The sequence below is a fragment of the Acyrthosiphon pisum genome, chromosome X (genome assembly GCF_005508785.2).
Source record: "Acyrthosiphon pisum isolate AL4f chromosome X, pea_aphid_22Mar2018_4r6ur, whole genome shotgun sequence".
Lineage (NCBI taxonomy): Eukaryota > Metazoa > Arthropoda > Insecta > Hemiptera > Aphididae > Acyrthosiphon > Acyrthosiphon pisum.
The window spans coordinates 4,119,075-4,143,773 of NC_042493.1; the positions used below are offsets into that span (position 1 = coordinate 4,119,075).

General features: G+C 30.2%; 2 protein-coding genes across 4 annotated transcripts in view; both read right to left on the minus strand.

Annotated features, from left to right (window-relative positions):
- The window catches only part of LOC100159991 (legumain), a 521,349-nt gene that overhangs the window by 236,027 nt on the left and 260,623 nt on the right, over positions 1-24,699 (minus strand). The window lies entirely within an intron of this gene.
- LOC100161473 (MFS-type transporter SLC18B1) overlaps positions 1-24,699 on the minus strand; it is a 47,490-nt gene that overhangs the window by 6,977 nt on the left and 15,814 nt on the right. For both annotated transcript variants that reach the window (XM_001952547.4, XM_029485866.1), the window contains exons 2-8: positions 14,928-15,491; positions 6,948-7,043; positions 5,294-5,367; positions 1,581-1,728; positions 1,420-1,488; positions 1,228-1,318; positions 970-1,124 (exon numbers count right to left, since the gene is read on the minus strand). In XM_001952547.4, coding sequence (XP_001952582.2) covers positions 970-1,124; positions 1,228-1,318; positions 1,420-1,488; positions 1,581-1,728; positions 5,294-5,367; positions 6,948-7,043; positions 14,928-15,491 — 1,197 coding nt within the window. The remainder of the gene's footprint in view (positions 1-969; positions 1,125-1,227; positions 1,319-1,419; positions 1,489-1,580; positions 1,729-5,293; positions 5,368-6,947; positions 7,044-14,927; positions 15,492-24,699) is intronic.

Here is a 24,699-nt window from a genome sequence, read left to right on the forward strand (position 1 = left end):
TATTACTATTCCACACAAATACAAGATGATTTTTTTTTATTACAAACAACTCATTATTTCAAAAAGTATTAATATTTTTTAAAATGTTTATTTATATGGTTTCAAGTCGTTACAAGACAACGGGTTTTTATTTTTATGATTTTTTAAGTTTTTACTTTTTGAATGACGACGTAACTACAGTTTTAATTTAATGTTTGATAGCAGAATATTTTTCTGAGTATTTTAATACATAAAAATCAAATTTAGTAATAGTAGTTTATGTGTTATAACTTATAAGTATTTAATGTGTTTGATGATTGGAGTGGTGACGTGGAGTGGTACGCGATTACCCCACAAAATGTTGGTCCACTATTCCGCTTATCTAAACTTTAAATACTTATAACTCATAAACTTCTAGTTGCTATCTATACCTCAATTTGGTTTTATGTATTAAAGTACTCATAAAAATATTCCGCTTTCGATGATTAAATTAAAACTGTATGTATTCTCATTCAAAAAATTTAAAAAAATTATAAGGATGAAAAAATATTCAAAAATATAAATGTCTAAAAGAACGATGTTTTATAACAACTTGAAACCGTGTACATAAATATTTCAAAAAAATTAATACTTTTTGAAAGAATGAGTGGTCCATGACAAAAGAATTACCTTTTATTGTCTGTAATAAGTAGGTGAACGTACATCACTGACCCAAATTCATCTCAACGCGCATAATCCCATACCGAAAGTTATTGGTTATTACTAAATAATATATTGGTACTACCTACGCTATCGCCCTCGCCGTGACCATGTCCTATTTTCGAGATAATGGTTTTTCGTTCGACTCGGCAAACAAAACAGAAAATAGACGGGTATTGTAAGTTGACAAAAGTATATGAATTTAAAATGTCGTTGCTATATAATGACGTAATGCAAAACACACGGACATTATGTACGGAATAATTATTGTATTTATTTATATTAATATACCTCTCTCAAGTGTGGTTCGAGCGTCGGATCGAGTGACGCCCAAAAGTTGGATGTGACCGTAATGACAGCGCCGACAACAAATGCTGATGGGATTATGAGTAATTTAATTATACCTTTGGATCGGCTGCCAACAGCTTGCGATGCTTTTACATCATCTACATTTTTGTGATTAAACAAACAAACGAATATAATATTGTAGGTATGAATTAAACCGTAACAAATTAATAATTATACAAAAACAAAAATCAAATTGTGTACCTCTAATTGGAGGCATAAGGTAGATGTGCAGTGGCACCGTAGCCACCATCAGGAGGCCAACGACGAAAAACGGCATTGCATAACCTCCGACCTGAATGCAGAAATTAAAGTAAAATCAAAATTAACTGGCTGGTAAGAATTCTCTTAAAATAATAATTAGTATACTTATAAATTATAATATTTATTACTTACCGAAGATAACAAACCTCCTATTGCAGGTCCGACACTCATACCTAAACCGACAAATGTTTCTAGTATACCCTTAAAAAGAAAAAAAATATGTTTAAAAGACTAATATACAAACATTTCCATAAAAAAATTTAACAGGTACACTATGTATACTGAGAACTTACTAAAACGCTACTGACGTTTTCTGGAAATAGTTGAATGACATAAACAAAACTTGACGTAGAAAATGCACTGGCACCGATTGCTTCCAGTCCTCGTACTATAAAGCACAGTACTTTGAATTGGAAGTTATCTTGTATCATTGGTAATAGCCTGTAATAATAACGATCATAAAACAATATTATCATTGACTATTTAAGTCCGAAGCATTTAAAGATTATGCTGCATGTTATATTTATAAATAATAATTATATAGACATTTTGAGTATATCTAATATGCATTTTCTTATTTTTATTCTATTAAATATTTCTCCACTGTTACCTACATAACATTATTTATATATTTAATAATTTTAATTTTACTGACAATTATTTACACGTCCATAAACAGTTTTCTTTTATTATTTAATATAATATTAGCCATATAAAAATATTTTTATCCAAAAATCAATCGACAATATACACTCCTGTTTACATACGAATTGCGGAGTTGAGTTTTTATGTAAATGTCAGTAAATGACGAACAAATATATCGAATCGGTACGTTCTTACTTCTTTGTACGTTAAGTGCCAAGGCCGATAAGAGGTTGAAACTTTTTGTAGGTATCTTTACGGCTTTATACTTTACAGGGATATTAAGGCAATACTTTAAGAGGACGCTATTCATGCGTTTGTTGCCTCCATCTTACAGACGTAAAACATGGCAAATTTTCGTTCACTAGTTTCAATTGTGTGATGTTATTTTGATATTAGAGTGAATTGACTTATAATAAAACTTTTAGGTAAGAATATTGTCTGTGCTTAAGTGTCAGCGATTTTTTCGATATTTTAATTTTCAAGCAAGTTATGGGTATGTGAAATATCACAAATCTAGATTTCTCATATATCTCTCTTAAAAATTTAAATATCGAATAAAATTCCTTAGGTAATGGCTCTTAAGCATAAGTTTGATAATAGATCAATTCACAATAATATCAAAACTACACACAATCGAAACTATAGTGAACGAACATTTTCCATGTGCACGTTTGTAAGACGGAGACAACAAATGCTAGCGTCATCTTAATATTTATACGTAGTTATTCAGTGAAACCACTTCTTTCAAACCGTGTGATAATTATTTGGTCTAGGTTTTCATATAATGTTTAGCAAAATTATATTATTTTTATTCAGGAAACAGACAATTGAGACGGTACCAATAATATAACACAACACAACATATTGTTATTGAATAAAATCAGGGGCGTCATTTGGGGGGGGGGGGCAGGGTGTGCAATGGCACCACTAATTTAAAAAATGTTAACAATTGGCCTGCCATTAATACTCCAAAGCGCCGTCATAATTAACTTATACATGTTTTCATATATAGGTAATATAAAATATATATATTTTAAGTTTTTATATATGAACAGTAATGACATTAGCTGGTTGCTTTAACTGCTTATAAGCTTTTAATTCTTTGAATTGCTAGCTATTTAAAAGTTGCATTAGTCGTTATGAGTTTCAATTAGAATTATAAAAGGGAAAGAAAGAATATTTATATAGGTTTGCATAGGTTTCCTACATTTATATATATATAAATATATATATTTTTTAATGGCCTGGTGAAATGTCAAAATTGGCCTGCCTAAAAGTTTGCACACCCAGAAAAAAAACTGAAATGACGCCCCTGAATAAAATTGTCAAACACATATTATTAATTTATTTCCTTAATTTATTGTATCATAAGTTAAATTAGGAATTAAGATGATGTCAGAGCACAATTTGTTATCTCTCTTCGGCTAATGCACAACATGGATAAAACACATTAATGAAAATCATTTTCTAAGTTTTTGAGTAATCACTCAACTAAATAATAACTCATTAAAAAAAATTAAAGAGAACAATATTTTAGAGGGTATGACATAATATAATTTTATCTAAATATTATCTAAAATGTTTTTTTATTGAATTCAAATACAAAGTTAAATAATAATTAAACATAAAAACGATAGGTAAAACCTTTAGAAATATTATCCTCTAAATTTTTTGTGTAATAGGTTATATTTTTACTTAAAAGATTACTCAAAAATCAAAAAATGATTTTATGTATATGTGTTTTATCTGTTCTGTACGTGGGTCCTAGAGAGAAAACAAAAACTGCGCTGAAATCACTTATAGACATTAATTAGAAAATGGTTTATCGTCGCTGACAGTCGATGACCAAACAAAATGTATAGCTATAACAGAGTATACCCATAGGCTATAACGATATTATTTTGTTATCGCAATTTTACGATCAAACGAAAAATAATAATACTTTCGTCGTGATGAACTACGAAAATGTTTTTGATCGTGCAATGTACAAACACCCGAGTTGTACAGAGTGTGTCAAATTACACATATATAAATTATACAGTCCCAATATAACTCAAATCTCGAGGGGAATACAAGTTGTTAATTCTATTTGCGATTTTTTGAGTTATATAGGTACCTCAGACAAAACTTAAACAAAACTTCAAGGAGCAAGAAGAAATTCGAGTTATCGAGATTCTGTGGCGGGAGCCCAATGTCGACACGTAGTTTCGGGACCAATTATTTCGCGTGGCTACACGTGGGCAACGCTTGTCACAAGGCACTCAACGTGTTTTAAAGTACATCACTTATTCGTAAATACACCCCAAATTTAACAGATGAATACAAACGATTAAAGTACCTAATATTCCATTCTAAAGGCTATTACTAGGAGCAGAGTGATTTTAGCAGCATTATACCGGTGGCATCGGTCCATATAGGTACTTTAGTAGGTACATAAATACATTACGAACGTTATATCAACTTCTAACGATGGTCCCTACTAGACGTAATTTTTTATCAATCTTACAAAAAATATAAATTGTCAACTAAGTATGGTGACTGTTGAGTCACAGTTCAAATATACTATTCTGAAATAGAACTATACACAAAATAATGAAAAATACATTTGGGGCACTTGGAATACAATTTATTCTCAATATTTAAACAAAATAACTCTTAGTTTGTCTAGTTGTTAATGATAAATCAAAAAAACTAAATTTAAATTGTAGGTACATTCTATCTACATAGTCGCAGATATTATATATTACGTATTTTTAACATAATGCAATTATTTAAAATGTCTTGGATAGGAAATATTCTGTTGTATGTTTTAAGTTTATTATCCACGATTATTTTAAACTGTATTATTGTATTAATAGGAAAAAATATATTACAGATATAAGACAAAGATATTATAGTAAAAATAATGGTTATTGTTCAAAAATATCGATTTGGCTGTGTCTGTATATAAAATATATTATAAATACTAAAATACAATGTACTTATAAATGTAAATATATTTTATGCATTTTAAAGGCATGAATATTGAATATTACTCTACTTATAAAAAATATTTCCATACTTCAATAGGTACTCAAAATTGTAAGGAATTTACGAATAATTTACCAACGTGTCACCAATGTTTGAAATTTTCTCTAAAGTAATAGGATTTTTTCTCCATGTAATCATAAATCTAGCAAACCTACTACTGTGTATAACATGTGCCTAAATGGTAGACTGATGGAACTTTTTGAAAACTTTTACAGCTTCATAAATTATACTCTTTGACCAAAAAAAAAAACATTTCCGAATCAATAATATTCCAAATACAAAATCGAAAAAATAATACCATATTAATTTATATATCAGAATGTGTACTTACCCAAACAGCATATTGCATATTCCGGAAATAAACACGCCCGATATAAACAAACATTTCGTTCCGAATATTGGCATCTAAAATAAACAATTAAAATTTATAGTAGGTATTATGGTATTAACAATATATATAATACAATAATAACACAGTTTTTTATTTATCTTTATTTGTAATTTGTAAATACAAATACATAGCGTGTAAATCAAACAGAAAACGATTTAATTTAAAATAATCTCATTGAAAAAAGCTTAAATATTTTATTGTAATAACAATGTGTATGTATAGTATTGTAAGCCTTGGAGTTAAATTGTTTTAATTATAATAATGGATTTTATTGTTGGGGGTGGGGGGGGGGGGAATGGAAGTTTTAGCATTCTGTGATTTGTCAATTTATCAATCCGTTTCACTTAATAGTTATGAAAATAAAGTACATGCTTCAATTTTATCTTTCATATTTCTCACAATATTTTTGTTTAATTTCTCCATAGTAATTGTAGTATCAAAACAATTTTTTTCAAACTTGGACCTACTTCAAATGTATTTTAGTTTTGTGAAAAATGTGCTATATGTATAAATATATATAAATAAATAGATAATTTTATACACTAAAAAAAATCAATAATTATATGTACTTAAAAAAAAACGTAACAACATTTGATATTTGATATCAATTAACTTAGATATTTTTGGGACAATCTCGTGGGTAGAGTTGTTATTTATTTGGTCATTAAATAGTTATCATCTGATGTCATTGATAGGACGCAAAAACTTGGAAAATATTGTCAGATATTATATTATATTTCTATACATCGTATTTTTGTTGCCATCATAGGTACTCATTATTATAGTAAAGACAGAAATGTAGGTAGTATAAGATTATTTATGAATTTACCTTTTTTAATTTTATAAAGTATAATAATATGTATAGGTTCATCATACATGCATTTGTGTATTATGATTTTTTGTACATTTCACGTGTGTGCCTACTTTTTTATTCCGAAATTTTGAATTAAAAATCTTCCTTAAGAAATGCAGTATTCAATCAGTAACAATTTGTAAACTATTTCTTACCCTTGAAACAAATGTTCTTATCTTTCGGGATCGTTTAACTTAATCCGAACACCCCAAATTAACTTTTAACTCCTCTTTTTGAAGATTAGAACTCAATAAGTTGCAACCCAATAGATAAAATAATACATTTTGGGGGTACTTACCTAAGATTAATGTTATAAATTACGAATTGTCACTAACATTGAGTAATAATTTACTAAAAAAGTTTGAATTCGGAGTGCCTGGCTGAATTATATATTAATATATTAAGTGCATCGTGTAATGCGAATTTATGAATTTTTTTGCCATATTTGCATAATTTTAAGTGAATATTTAATGGATTTTTGGTGTAACGTTTACAAATCAGAACCGTAAAGCATAAATTAATAAATAATAATCGAGAATTTTTTTTCAACATTTATTCATAAAAATGTACAATTCGCAATACGCATTAGGTAGTAGGGACGAGCTAAATATAATAAAATTGAAATACCATATGAATCTAGCGAAAGAAGCAACCACTCAGTGGTGCAACTTTATTAAACATCAATATAAATTATTCAAATAATAACAAATTATTACATTATAAAAAAATGTATATACTTACTATTGATCCCATTGCTGGAGAAAGTAAAAACATTACCAAAGCAAAAAAACTAAAAACAAGACCCGCTTCGGAAACTGTCATATCTTTCTTTTCAGCCTGAAAAAAAAACAATGAAAAAGTATTATTTTATGTATATCACGTATTCACGTCTTAATATTATTATAAATAATTATAATAATTTATATTATTATGTTATTTTATTCTATTAGCTGTTCAGTAAAATAATCATACATAAACATATTACATTTTATTATATATTTCATGATATAAAATCACATTTAATCACACAATTACGGTCTTACTAATATATAAATCCGCATTGTGCGCTTGAATTAACAACATTTTTGGTAAAATCTAATGTCATACATTATAGGTGCCTATATTCAGAAGCTCAATTTAAAAAGTTGCACCCCGGGGTAAAATAATTTTGTCGCCCCCAATCACCATCCCCTAGAAAAAAAAATGTATTAAATAACAAATAATAAAATATTCAGAATTTCCTACAGACCTGTTTGACAGCAAAAATATTAATATCATTGTTATATGAAGTTTGTAGTAATATCATTTTCAATATTTAGAATTTCCAAGGCATTTAATCTTTTATATTTCATCTCAAGTATGAATAATATGATTTTACTCTCCATTCGGCGGAACAGTGTTAACTTACTGTGTGCATAATAACATTTTTAATGCAATAAAAATGTAAGGATAAAATGTAATATACAGTTGTTGTAGGTTTCAAACATGTCTTGAATTTTCATGCAACTGTTTATTACATAAGTATGTTTTTAATATTTAATGAGTGCTTTTTTTATTTAACAAGCGTCACTTAATATTTTTCGATTTTGACCGTCGACATTTCAAATTAAAAGTTAAGACGTTAAACACTTATACGTGTAGGTACGGACAATAATATAGTAATAAGTATATAATAATAAATTAAAACAAAACGTTGATAACATCGTAACAACTAACGCTAAGTACCTAGTGACAAATAACAAGTATTAATTAACAGACAGCAGAATCTGGTTTTATATTATTGTATCAGAAATTACATATATTGCTAAACACTTCCAGAATGAACAATCAGAGAAACAAATATTTTTAGAATATACATTGAATACAAATACTATGGTAGCCAGTTTGAAGCGGGATGGTGAGCTCCCAATTATGTTATCGGCGATCTCACCATCCCACATTTATTATTGGAATAGATTTAGGTTTACACAGTCTGTATTAGTGTGTATTTATTATTTTATATCATAACGCACCTGAAATTGTTTAGCGACCAATTTCATGTGCCAACACTCAACTGTGAATATGACGTATGTTCAAATTATTTCTAGTTGGTATATACCTATATAGCGTGAATAGCGGCTGACATATTAAGCTTAGTACAAATTATAAAATTAAATATTGCATAATATAATATATTATAATATTACATATTATATAGATATATTTTGGAATGTTTTATACATTCATGAGTATAAAAAAAAATGCCACCCTTACAATTATGCCGCTGGGAGCGATTGTTCCTATTGCCCATTCACAAAAATGCGCCCCAGCCTATATTTGTATACAAAAAATATTTTTAACATCGGTCGCAAAATTATTAATGACTACTGATATACAATAATATTTAGATTACTTGTGGGTATGAGTGTATACGGTGATGTACTATATACTAGTACGGCCAACTTCTTTTTAAGGATAATTAATGGAGGGATGACTTATACATTTTGAATGAGAGCTTACAAATTCTTACAAATTGCGTAGGACAATTTGGAACAATCAAAGTTAAAAAAAACCCGATAAAGCACGGCCAACTTCTTTTTAAAGGATAATTAAGGGAGGGATAGCTTACAAATTTTATATTCATGCTTACTGCAAATACTTACAAATTGCCAACGACATTTTGGCATAGTTAAAGACTTTGAAATGCCAAAACGGACCAGTTTTTCGAAAGTTAGCCGTGATTTAAGCTTTTTAAATACAATATAATACTATTTCAATATCATTGAAAATGAATGTAGGTACTTACATATTACCAAATTGTGCTTACTTAAACTTACAAATGACTTACAAATTGTTGACAAAATTTGGAGCCAAAATTTTCACATTGTGCGGCCAACTTAATAGACCTCCATATACTACCTACTCTACAATATTTTGTACTCTTATTTGGATATTGTATTATGCATCGATCAACACTATAATATGAATTAAAGGCACTCATTCTCATTGACAGGTGGACTCAGTCGACTCCTATTTAAACATTTTAACTATAGACAAACAAAGATTGAAACGTCAAAATTATTTATACATTATATCATTATACTCATACAACTTAACTAACCAAACCTATATACCTAAGGTTAGTCTCTTATTCGAAGACATGAAGGAAAATATGTTATTTATACTTAAAGTTTAAAAATACAAAATTAACGTTGTAAAATAAAAGTGTAAACCTATTATTTTAGTTAATGTCTTACCGTTTTACATAACGAAATGTAGGTACCTACACCAATGACATGGAAATCAAAGAAGCGTTAATCAATATTCATGCTGAGTTACCGTTATTGCCAGAAGAAGTATAGCTGTATAGGTAGTTCACGAATATAACAAAAAATTCCAAGTGCATTCAATTTTTATGATTATTATTTTTTTAAATAACAATGCCATTTGCTTAACTATGCGAAAAAACTATACTACAATTCGCAATTAGGTATTCAGCAGGTAGATAGCTACCGAATATACCTACCTATTTATTTACAGGTACATGATAGTAATAGAGTAGTACTTATTAGTTTTATTTGATATCCATTCGGCTTGTCTAAATATGCCTGCACTACTTACATACATAATATATGCCTATAAATCGAAGTTTGTTTCCGGTATTTTTTTTTAGAAAAGGGGTACGATACCGATCGCTTCAAAGGCAATTCCATAAATGCGCGCATGCGCGTAAATTTGTGCGTAGTAAGTGATCATTAGTGTGTGTGACTGTGTGTAGAATAAATAACGAAAAGCTCCCGCACGTGCACGCACATATCAATAAGGGCTGCACGAATATTATTAATTATTTTGTTTTTTATTTCAAAAAGTATCAATCATTTGCCAGGTGTACGAAATATCTTATTTATCCTGATATAATTCCTGAAAACATATTTTTGTTCGTCATGAAGTTTACAACTTGAAAACTAGGTACTTTCTTAAATGTTTAAATTAATTTGTCTAGTTTAATATTATTGCCATTTTAAAAATTCTTAATATTCAAAATTTAAAAATGAAATTACGAAGCGTTTAATAAGTTTAATTTCAAAAAAGTGGAAAAGTCATTTTCAAGCAAACTTTTTGCCGAATTCAAATACATATTGTGTTTTCAGAAGTTTCATCCGATGACTATAGTGTAGTGTGTACAGTTGAGACAACATAGGTATATTTTAGTGAAAAACACAGACGGGATAGACCTCGTATGTATTATTACTAAACTAATATTAAATGTATTCCGATTACCAATATCTATAAAAACCGAATCGTGACAAGAACTAAACATTTTATTATGTAATTTCGACGTGTGAATTTAATAGGTAGGTACCTACCTAACCATTAAACAAAAACTACGCGGAAAATCATGAGCGATATGCTACGATAAATTGACACACAGTCATATTTGAATTTCGGCGCATTTCAACACAAACAAAGTTCGTGAAACTAGTGAGAGGTGAGGCTTAGCCCCCCTGACTAAGGTTTAATCGCATCAAAAGTATAGTTGACTGGGTATGAAATGGTTTTTTTTTTTGTTATTCCCTTGTCTGAGAATGTGTATTCCTCTAGTATGTAATTAATGTTAAGAAAAACAAGAAAGTAAATAAACAAAATATACAGGCATTTTTTATCTTATGTATTATTGTAATAACATTCTAACTATAATATTATGCGTTCAATTATTAATGAATGAGCGGTGTTCTAGTCGTTGTAGAATAATCTATATTATAGAGGTTTTCGTGCCGTCCGCGATCGCCGTATTTGGATAACAATAATATCGAATACGTTTCTAAATGATATACACATTATAAGTCAAAAGTCATAACAATATTATTATAACGGTCAACGACGACGAATAATTATTCTAGGTGAAAAACAGTTATCGATTATATTATTATATCAACCGCATCGTTATTATTATTTATGATGTTCGGACGTAGGTACTTATAGTACAACGGCAAGCGAATGTCATTACTTATTACTCATTATAGTAAGTTATCACTTACAGCTTACAAAGTTTACATAGTTCACGAGGTTTTATTAGAGTCTGTAGTTGTTGTTTGTTGCTTATTGTTTAGCGAACAGTGTTATCGTTTTCTAAAAATTTAAAAATGGAAGAGTTATTTAATAAACAAAAAAATTACTGTCTCGTTTGTTAACATCCGCGGGGACCCCACAATATTATATTTCGCCTTAAGGCATCACTTACCTAAATCCACCCCAGGTATATCGTAATATTTTAAAACTAAACGAGTCGTGGTGTGCTACATTATTACGTTTGGACCTTTAGCGTAATCCCAAACGGGTGCATACTAGGTACTAAAGTTTCAAAAAAATAATACAAAAGAAAAACGTAAACTACGTGTAAAAATGGCTAAGTAAAAAAAATAAAAGATCCTTAAGACTATAAAGATATGTGGTATCATGAATAAATGCTAAGTATATTGCATTTAAGTAAACTTATTTTGTTCCAATAATTAATTTACTTGGCGAGGAATTATTTCTTAAAAGAAACAAAGTGTGATGAACAAAATAATTAAAACATAGCGGAGGGCTATTAAAATATAACCTATTATTATTTAAAAAATATTATTATTAATATTTATATACTATTCTAAATAATTCCTCACCAAGTAAATAAATTATTGAAACAAAATAAGTTTACTTAAATTCAATATACTTAGCATTTATTCATATGATATCACATATCTTAAAGTGCTTAAAGATATTATATATTTTTTTTTTTTACTAAGCCATTTTTACACGTAGTTTACGAAGGGGTTTTCTTGTGATACCTATCACTAATTTTGTTCGTTATTAAATATTGAGTATTTACTATTTACACAATAATCTATAAGAACGGTTATATTGTTGGTAACATTGGCAACGCTGATGCGAAGACGACTACGACGACGACGACGACGACGACGACGGATACCGTGATTCTGAATTTAATATAAATTTCCATTAAAAAGTTCGCACTTTTTCATTTATTACTTAATTTCTAAACGTACGATTTTGGTGATTTTTACATATTTCTGATGTTTTGAAGTTTACTAGAAGTTAATTTATGCATTAGAAAATTAGTCATGTCATATAATAAATTTACCTGTATTTTACACAGTTTAAATAGGCAACTCCTGCTTCGATATACTATACAGTATACACACACAGTCGTGCAGTTATTTTTTTTTTTACTTAGCGGGATATAATATATACCTATTATATATTTTGTTTACGACCGGCATCGGCGTTTAATTTTTTATCATTACGTACACTCGCCAAAGTCGACTAAATCAATTATTGGTTTACGTCAAGTAATAGACCTCGGACAATATATTTTATACATCGCTGTACAGTAATTTACGTTGCATTATACATAGGTCTAATAAAATATATGTTATATAAATATATTATACAGTATATCTGTATGTAGATGCGGATACCTACTAACGAAACGGTAAGCAGTATTATGCGTTTTATGGAACGGTAAAAGAGGATAGATATCGTTCCGCAGTCCATTACACACATAAACCCATCACGAAATCCCATAAAACTGTAAATGTAGGTAACTTTAATATATTGCGCAGTATATATAAATAATAATACGGTTGTGCCTTGTGCAGGATTTTAAGGGTTGACGGTGGTCAACGAGTCGGTATAATAATATGTATAGCAAACCGCAAAGACAAATAAACCCGCGTCTTTCTGACGTGAGACCTGTAGAGAGGTAGCAACCACGATAACGACGTGGTCACGATTTAGATAGACGCATGGAAATTTGCCGACGTGGTTGTGTTATTAATGCGTACATATAATAGTACGTATCTATACCTATTATAAGAATCGGCTACATGTCATAAATGTATTACCACTATGATTTAATAAGGACTGCGTTTTCGAGTCCGTGGAAATTTATCGCGCCAACAGCATCGGATATGGATGCATGCGTGCTAAAAAAATATTTTTGAAATATATTTTAATACATTTTCCAAAAAGTATTCAGACTGCATTTGACAAATATGTATTTAAAATAATTCTTTATTACTTATGACTTATCAATGAGAGCTCTTCGAGAAATTGAGACGGTCAACAGACAAATCATGTTCTAAATTGGAATTTGTTCTTATTATTATTTTCAATTTAGTATTTTTTTAATACAAAATCACTATATAATTGTTTTAACAACAATTTAAATATTTTTTTTTTAAAACGTACTTCAAAGTATTCGGAACGCAATAGAAAACCGTGGAATCGTTCTGCTGTATAGACGTATAGTATACGTTTCAAGGGCACCTCCTCGTATAACTATGAATGTAGTTACGAAATTTGAAGTTTTGGAAATTTGGAATAATTAGATACTAAGAAATAACAAAAGTCGAATAAAACAAAATCTAGTTTTTACTATTGTCTCTCCATTTTTTCGATAGTTTTTTCTTGCACATTTATTGAAAATGTCCAATAATCGAAAAATGACCTTTCACAAGTACTAATAAGATAACATTTACTACCTATACTGGGAACGCATATGCATCCAGTCTTAAAGTCAAAACAAAACCAATATAAATATCATTGTAAAATCACTATAGTTCCCTCGCTATTAAAAGTATTTTTAAATACGTATTTATATATTTAATTGGAAAGGAAGGTTTAAGATGAATTCTAACTATATACAATATTATTATACAGTAATATGATATACACTTGTCACCTATTGTATTGCGTAACTGAAATAAAAGTTTTATCTACAAACACTCAAGCTCCTCAAAAGTTATTTCGTTTAATTTGCTCTATTTTAATCCCACACTCGATTCCGCCAGTGCTCTAATAGAAAAAAAGAAAACCCGTTAAAGGTCACATAGGAATTACATAAGATATATTTATTATCACCAGCAGCGTTGTTGCTTGCCTTTCAATTATATTTGTCGATTGTCATCAAATTATAGTTGCCACCTGTCGGACTATTGAGGTGCAATTTATGCCTCGGTTGTGTAACAAACACCTCCATAGTTCTTTCAAACTAAGTGGCTGTCGATATATGTATTTACCTATATAATCCTATCTAGTTAAGAAGTTTGGTCGATTGAGTATTTCTTTTGTACCAACCTGGTTGTTGGACTGGCCTAAAAAATATTTTTCTGAGTATGCCATTTTACAGGAAACTTAGTAACGTATGACCTGTGTTCGAACCAACACAAACGAACACGACATAGACACTATATCACTCAGTGGCGCCGAAGTCCAAAATTTTATCTATGACATTAGGCACTTCCACATAAAATTTTGACACCCACCTATTTCTTATAATTACTTTACCATACACCAAGTATCGTTTTTATGTTGTCTATGGAACAAATTTTCATAAAATGACAAAAGTGACCTACCTACTAAAATCACCTATGACAATTTATTGTCATAGGTAAATATATATTTTGGCGCCACTGCTATCACTGCTAGTAACTCGGTTCTTGAGAGTGCTACACGGTATAGAAGATAAATAAAAGTTATCTTCTATACCGTTGTATGTGCTATTGAAAATCACTGTTACACACGGCTAACCACCCCATCCCTTACCAATATCACCAAAAGCATCTTGTACGGCTATATACCTACTATAAATTACATATGCACGTGCATTGTATCTGCTATTTGGGTTAAGCGAAAGCAACGCTATAAAGAACCTATCTAATATTAATGTAAAGTGTATACCTCTTTCGGAAAGGTCGGCGCCATGACGGACATGGAGCAGAATCCGAGAAAGTCGACCAGCGCGAGCGAACCGAGCGCCATGTACTGTTTGATGGTGAACCCAAAGTATCGGCGGACGCCCTTGTCGCGGTCGTCCGGTTCGCCGCCTCCACTACCACCTCCACCTCCGCCTGCGCCACCTCCACCCAGGTCAAACGGCACGGGGCTGCGCGAAAAGCGGCACAGTTCGCAGTAAGCGTTCCGTTCCATTGAAAGTGACATGCTGCGTGCGTTGTGGAACTTTTTCGGATAGTCGATGCGGAACTTCTCGATGCCGGTTCCGCTTCCGCTGTCGCCGCCGCCATTTCGGATGCCGTTGACGAGCGCTGTGCCAGCGGTCGCGTCTGACGGTCCCCCGAATGACGTCGAGAAGGTGTTGTCTTCGTAGTCATCGTCGTTGGACAGACTGGTTCGTATGTGCTCGTCATCGTCTGCACTACCATCCTCTTCGTCCATGCTCACGCCCGCGGTGGCTATGTTGTTGTTGGACTCCAGCCCACATGGTAGGTTTGTCAGGCTCTGGAACTGCGTGAGAGACAAACAACAGCAAAAGTTTAAAGACAGTTCGTATTCCAAGTGGTTAAAGTTAGGGGTCGGTGGGAGGGGGTGGGGTTGTAAGAGGACGGAGTCCACATTCTTTTTATATAGTTGACATTTTTAGTTTCATTTGAGTGAAATAATATAATATATGAAATCAGGGAGATGATGGTCAAAATAAAGTATGCACCTTTACACAACGCAATAAATTATAACATCTATGTATATTGTATATATAAAAATCACGCCCACAACGAGTTTACATGTAATGCACTCCAAAACTAATCAACCGATTTTGATAAGATTATGCTCAATGTGTGTAATTTGGTCCAGCTTAAAATATAGGATGGTCGTTATCTCGATAAGTTAGCCTTATTTTTTTTTATTGAACATTTAAGAAAGGATTTTGAGATTTACGATTGAAATTTTTGTGTATAAATGGTTGTTCTTGGTGACAGGTTACAATATTATTATAATTTATTGTTATTGGCTACAGCTAACAGTATTATTATAATATTAATTGTTTTAAAATATTTAATGTAATAAGATTTTTTTAATTAGTTTCTAAAAGTATACAGAGTTGGCATTTTTAACGGACAACAAATTGCACAGAGTCAGCTAGTAATATATAAAAAATTTTAAAAAAAAAACCATTAAAAAAACATTTTTATTAATGAATAGGTGATTATATATTTTTTAATTGCCATACTGAATTGTATCGTGTTCTGGTATTTATGTGCATTGCCAAATCTGATATTAAGCATTGTATCCTAATTATTTATTTAGTTAAATAATTTAACTTTTTATGTGTGAACGTGAATAATATTACAATTGTGACGATAATCAGTTACCACTTATCATGTATATGTGATATGTCCTGCGTCCACATTACATTTTTACTGTTTATAAAATATTAATTACCTACCAAATTACAAATTATTTCAATGAAATTTGGAGACACATCAAAACTATTGTTGTGTTTGTAGCTTATATAATATGGGATGACTATATAGAACGAACAATTTTGTTTATTATTTATTTATTTCTAATAAAATTGTTAATTAATGTAATAGTACCGTACAACTACCAACTGGCTACTGCGTAAACATTGAATATTGTAGCGGTAGGTACTGCCAGTGCCGGAAATACTAAGTACCAACTGGCCCACCGAATCTTAAAAATGTTACTAGTCTAAAATCCTTTAAAATGTGCTAGAAAAATTAATAAATTCAATACTTAATCTACCAAAATATAGTTCAACCCACCGAGTTAAAATGTATAACTCGCAGCATATTTATATAACCTACTGCTCAACTGCGGACATATAGTAAAAGATTGGTTTTGAATCTTTGAAATAATATTTTATCACTCATTTTCTGTAAGTATTAAGTAGTTACTTTGTAGATAATCTATTCTTAGGGGACCTCTGACCTGTTTTTACAGTCATATAAAATACGGTCTAATATTCAACTATATCGTCTACCATAATAGTAATTAGGTAAGTAAAAGATAACAAGATAGTACAATAATTATTGAATTAGTGTAAATATCAACAAATATTGAAAAGGTTTCTTTTTTTTTTTTTTTTAACAATATAGTTACCATACTATAATTTACAGGATAAAATATATTTCTAGCTCCTCTGTAGAAATACTTACTTGTTTAAAATAACAATTTAGCACAAACTATAATATAGTTATGATTATCGTGATACCATAATATATTGATAGGGATATTTTAAATGTTACATAGGTGAAAATTTCTGATTTTTAGAATTTTTATATATAGTTTCAGACAATAAATTCAAATTATTGAGATTTTTCTGTACTACTTAAGGAGTGTCCTGCCATTGCAGCGATACAAACTTTTGCTTTTAAAACATGACCCCTTTTTTTACTGTAAATCATTTAGAAGATAACTCTTTTGAAAATGTGTACCTAATTCAAAATTCGAACGAATAGTTCCTCAGTTATAAAAATATTTATACTAAAGATAATAGTCCATAAAAATGATTTCACACAAATATAAAATATACGTACCTAATAAGTATGGATCTTGTAATTATTATTAATGAACCATTTTAAAAAATGTATATAAAAATATTTATATTAGAGATATATTATAATATTTATAAAGATAAATTAATATGAATATTACTAATATTTTTAAATCACTATAGCCCGCATGTCTACCTAACCCATATTATCATAGACCTATTATCCTTGTAGTGTACAAAAGTTAATTAACTCATAAGCTACCTACTCATACGAATTTTGATTTTGATACGTCAGAAAAATTATCCGATAAATAATTTATAGCAGAAAATGCGTGGTGCTTAAGTACTCGTTTTAAAAACATAATTTTGTATATCCTTAATAGCAGTAAAAACAATATCAACACTTTGAAAATATGGTCTTTAAGTATATTTAAAAATTCAAAAAATTAGATTTCGAATATGTAGTTGCATTATTGGAGAAAAAAGAAAGTAATCACTTTGTACATAGGAATTTAAGATATATAATATTAACATAAAAGTATTAAATGTTGTATAATATTTTATTTTCCATCCATATAAAAATTGTATACACTTTACTGGTAGGTACCTACCTATTATATTACACAATCAGATGCAGGAAAACGCAATGGATTTACAAGTACATTTTTATACTAAAATAACAAAACCTAAGATTTTTGACCCCATTCCCCGAAATAGATTCTGAAGTACGTCATTGGTAGATACGTAAATAAATATATAAATACCTACCTAAGTATAATGGAATTTAACAGAAATGTAAACTTTCTCTTATTTCATTCATGAACTAAATTTAGCATTAAATAACATTATAGGTAAATTTATTAATTAAAATATGAATAAAGACCCACTCTACAGTTATACATATTATTTCAAAATAAGTGACTCGTGCATTCCTTTTTCCATTATACAAATAAATTATTTATTTTGATATTTAGATACATTACTAAGTATAACGATGAATCAATATTTCAAATACAGCCTTACGATTTACAAACACTCCTAAGTCTTAGTTAATCTGGTTGATTTAAAAGAAATTAAGTGGCTAAATAAGTAAGTACACTATACTTACGAGTTACGAGTTACGAATAGTTTCTATATTATGCAGTTCACACAGTACCTGCAGCTATAGGACATAATATTCTTATTATTATTATATAGGTAGGTACTTTTAGAAAATCTCAAAGACTCACGAAAGTTTCGAACTTTACCTAATCGTTATTTTAATTAAAACAGAACACGGATTCAAAGATATTATATTATAATAGAAGTTGATACTAATAATATTATTAACTTTGGAATCTGTTTATCGATAGCAGAGACCTTGTGCTACTAAGGCGGTAAACTGCCGAGTGTTCATATATCTACGATGATAATAATTAGGCAAATTAATTAAAATTAAAATAGAAACACATACTTATATTTTTGGTCTTAGTGTAACGTATACTATTCACTTGACAGGAAGCCATTAGGGGTTAAATATACAAGAAAGGAAACCCCCACCGATCCCTTCCCCACTGCTGTTTGATAAATAAATAACACTCACGTGCTTCACTTTCAGAAGTTCAAGCACTTCAAACATCCAACATGGTCATATTGACATTTATAATTATAATATATTAGTTGACTCGACGATGAACACATACAACACGGTATATGATTAAAAACGGAAACCCTATAAAATTTTTATAAAATATCCCAGAAAAATGAATGCACTTCCACGAATGAACGATTGAAAAAAAAATAAAAAGATCGGCTGCGAATCTGAATAATTTGTTATGGTATTAAAAGGCCTAGATGTAGGTACTGCAGTTATTATTTTATTGTTTTAATAATTTAAAATCTTCCCGTCCTTAGCAGTTTCTTTTCACTAAAGCGCCGAGATTTAAATACCTACGTGGAAAATGTTTTTCCTTTTTTAACACCTATTAATATGTTCGACGAGATTAAAACCAATATTCTAAGTACATGTTTATGAGAAAAACTGAACAGCGGTCGGACAGTTGGAAACCTACAGGTGGTGTTTACAACCATAAACAAGGTAAATACTTATAATTGTCTATGGTTTATCAGTCTAAGTAAGACAATCAATTACATTTGTAGGTATATTTGATTATTTGTTGGTAGAACTTATGAACTGTACTATATAGATAATAATATCGTATTGTGCAGTTTTCAACTAAAAAGCAGTATTTGATTTTTTTACGTTGGGATACTATTAGCTTTTAAGCAGAGTAGGGTTTTTGTTTTTTAAATAAAGAAAAATGTATAATATATAACCTATATTATGATCTCGTTTCTGAAATATTTCATACGTAATTAATTATTATTTAACTATTGTAAGAACTATGTTTTTATTTAGACCTCATATAAATATTATATAATTATAAAATTCGATCTGTCCAACGTATATACATTCTGGAATATTATAATATACCTACCCACTAAAAAATGGAAATCCGTATCGTTAAGGACAGCGACTGTTAGCTACACATTCTGTAGCAATCGAGTTTATTTATTATTACGCATATTTTATTGACAAGTGTCTTACATTTCTACGGTCATTAATTTTCGTTAAAAATACGCTTACTATATCTTTAAATATTTTCATCAATATTAAGTAGGCATTTTGGCTGAATTTTGAGCATTAGTTTTTACAGTTCAAGAAGGAAAAATAATTTAAACTTTAAAACGATGTATCTATACCTACTTTTAACAGATAGAGCCATAGAGGTACCTACATACATAGGTAATAATAATTTTGTTGCTTTAAATAATAATATATATTATGTAACAGAATAGACATGACATTTATTTATAGTACGTATACGTTTATGAGTCCTATGCGATGCGTTGTTTTTCGATTTTTTTATGATCTGAAACTTTTAACGTATTTTTATTCGTTGTGTATTTACAAGGTATGTCTACATGTCGTATACGAACAGGTCACACGTACGTCAATTCTAAATCTTTATCTATATACGCATTTCCATGAAAAAATCGTTAGATAAATATCCATAAACTATAAACACCCACACCGATTTCAGTTCTCGCTATTGCATTTAAATCTGTATTTACAAACACGGCTGTTAACTGAATACGAGTGTTATGTTTGCGTACTTATATTGGTAGGTATGGTATATTATTATCGTAAATCGTAATAAAAATATTCAAATATTTACACGAATAAGAATATTACGAAATAATAATTTTTGCTGCCGAGATGTCGCGGGCCACGGCAGTAGGTAATTGGAGTGATTGTAGTGACGTGTTGTACGCATTGTACGTATATTTTATGAAATGCAGTTATTTCGGTCCGCTCAGAATTTAAGACATTCGCCTATTTTGAGAGTCGCATTCGTACTAAGGGACGTGACTAATGTTGGAGGGGGGAAGGGAGAGACGTCGTATAGGGATCACTAAAACAAAAATGAAAAGTTATAAGATATGTATTTTAAAGTTTCCAAATGTTCAATTTCCTTGATAAAAAAAACCCACCGAAAACGGTTTGGCGAGACACGAAAGCTCATCATCGTCCATCATCATTAGTTAGCTGTTGTATTGTCTTTCAATTACTTATCATCATATAAGCACTGTTTTTGTCAATTTAATTTTTTATAAAGGTACCACCACACTGTACAATGGTATTTTATTTTAATCGCTTTCGTTTAAATCTGGTGTCCATCTAGAAAGAATCTCCGTCACCGTTATATGTAAAAAATACCTAGGTGCTACGAATTACAATAATAATAATTAGTATCTTATTTTTTAAAAAATGTTTACGTAAATTAACGGACTCATGCAAATTATTTATAAATTCTAAACACGTTGTTTGTCACAATATTTTAGTTACCGGAGCCTTTTGAAATTACGTGGGGGGTTGTCGGGGAATGTGAATAACTGTAAATGAGAAACAAGAGGATTTCGACTTTTGGCGGAACTTTAGTTTGGTGCGAAATTTAGTATAATAGTTTTTGGGTAGCTCTGCAACAGTTTCTATTTGCAAATCTTTGTGTGGGAGGCAATGAGACGGAAAGTGATAAACTTAAAAGCTATTGTATGGTTGTGAGTTTGAAACCGTGGTTTGGCGCTTCCGGATAACATGAATGAGTAAATGACCGAAGCATAGTAAAAACCGAATCTCTTATATTGCATTCAAGCATACGCGACCTTAAATTTATATATTTTATGCTTATATGCTAACCTTTTTAAATTTTTTCTTGTTCATCCCGAATAGTGAAACGAAATTTTAAACTATTATTATTTTAGATTCTGCGCGGATCGAGGTAGCTAAAATGTGGTTTTACAATGATGTTTATTTTATTTTATTTTTTTCATACCCTTAACAAAATGTCTACCAGAAGGAGTGCTTCGATTTCAACACATATAGTATCTTATATTTTAGAAAAATTAATCAAGGTGGTACTTCAGATAAGTCATTTTTCAATTTTCTCAATAGTTATTTAACTTCGCGGGAAAAACTACCGAAAAATTACGTAAAACTGCTAAAATCGGGATTTTAATTTCTAATGCTTTGCATATCACCATAGAAACGAATAAAATTTAAAAACTACATAATTCCCACTATAGGTACATCGTACATCATATAGAATTATCAATTAATGGTTACTTATTAATAGGTACTAATTTATGATTCATATATTTTCTTTCGTCCGCTCAGAATCGTTTTTTATCCAATGCAATCATTGAATTCAAATCGAATACTGTAATAATACATTATCCTGTCCGAGACCGTAGGGACGATGGACAAACTTCCGCCACTGCTGAACTACTGCGCCCCTCTGCACTTAACCACATTTTTTAATTTTTAAATTAAAAATAATTTTTTGAAATGTTGTAATTCTTAAAATGTTATTTATTGGTACCTAAACTAACTACCTGTTTAAAATTGTTAATTTTTACGGGTTGATCGGAATACTTCCACTGGTTAACGTTTATTCATTTTCAAAACAAGTGTATATTTACAATAATATCTTTTTTTTAAGTATAAATATTAATTGTAAAAATATATCTGTATATATAAAAAGACTTGTCCTGGGTGATTCATCATCGCCTAGCCGGAACTGCTGAAGCTATGGATATGAAATTTTCAGTAAATGTACTTATTACTATGTATAGGCGCACTAAGAAAGGATTTTTCGAAATTCGCATTTTAAAGAGGTGCTCAAACAGGGATCTCGAGATTCACGATGGAAATTGGAAATTTTATTTTTATTTATTTTTTAAATAGTTGCCATTGGTTACAGTCTCCAGTGGAAATTAGTATTTATTTATTATTGGTTTCCATTGGTTATTTGGACAGATCAGGTACAAGCTAGCACCAAATCAAATTATTGAACATTGCAGTAAGTTACATCCAAAAACAGTTGAACAATCATAATTTTTTTTAGTTACAATTTTTTACTGATAACGGAGTGCACGGGTTCAGTTTGGTATGAATGTTTGTGTGTATAGATTAAACATCTAGGAAGAAGACAGACTAATTTAGGAATGGTTAAATTTGGTTTTTTTTATTCATCTGATATTAGTAGTTATGTTAGGTTAGGATTTTGTATTAATTGATTATATTAATCTACCATAGGTGGAATACGACAAACTTGGTATAACTTTGATACTTTAGAGTTAAATCATACACTTACGTATAAACAGCACGGGGTCCGCGATCTACCGCAGGTAGATTGCCTACCTGATAATATACTGCTGCGAACCAGAATTTTTATTCTGGGCCACGGAAAAGTTAAGATAAGTTTTGAACACCATAAACCGATTATTAAAATAATAACGAATTTAACAAAGTTTGAGTCATATAGATTTGGTACCTACAGATTTGGTACCTACCGGGCAACGAAATGCACGGGATCAACAATTTAAAAAAAAAAAAAATATTTATCATTATTACCGCTATAGAAACATTTCAATACGTTTTCATTAACCATTTTTTATATTTACTTTCCGATCACATTAAACGATAAAATTTGAATAAAAAAATTATACATATCAACGTCTGGAGGCAAAATAAACAACCAATCACGGGCGAAGCTGTGACGGGTCAGCTAGTTATTAATATATTTCTCAAAATGTCCATGATTTTGTTATATATATATAAATAGTTTGTATATTTTGTATATTATTATTTCGTATCTTTTATTATCGTCTGTCCGTAACATTAAATGCCCTTTGGACCTTTATTAGTTAAAACTTATCGCAGGTCGGTGGAATGGAGAGGGTAACTAAGCTTTGTGGAACCGTGCCGTGTTATCCAACGTCAGGCTTCGGCCAGACAACGTTTGAGCAAGACGTTTCTATGCACAGAAATCCTGGTGATTCTTTTGCACATTTTAATATTTCTAGACTCCGAACAAGTGCTTTCTTTCTTCCGGGTTTTTGTTTTTGTATCAGGCGATTTTTGATACCGGTGAGTACAGTTATTTGGATAGACATATAATAATAATATTGGCATTACGTGTCCCGTGCGTTTGTACATCCATTATATAACATGTACCTACTCATGGCAGCACGTATCGTTAACGGCCGCTTCTGTACACACTGCAAACATTGTACTTAACATTTTGACCATAGCGCGTTTTGTGTTTCTTTTTCCCCATAAGCAGCGTATACATACAATTTTAATATAACGTTTTTAATATCCACATTCGTACTCGAACTCAGTCACGTCAGCCGTTCCACAGAGGCCGTCCGTATCTTAAGTATTTGCGTTTACATTGGGTATAGTCATTCTACTTTGTTTTGTGGCAGTGGCTTTAACATTCTACGAGTTCGCAATGTCGTTCTTCGTATTTTCCCATTTTGTATGTATATGTATATGTATATATATATGCACAAAAGGCATGTACAAACTATATCAAATCTAAAAATAACACAAGCAAAATCACTACTGATAACATACCGATACGATCATCTTTTCAAAATGCTCTCAATGTTTTCATTATAATATAATTAGTTAGATATTATTATTATAAATCTTTAAACGATTATACGATGCGTTCCAGGCTATTCACAATGGTGAAGCGATGTGTGATCTGTGGAAACGTGGATGGTGACGTTTCGGTGCACAGGTATTTACAATTTCATCCAACACTAATGTACAACAATAATGTAACATGTTATAAATCACATTCATCC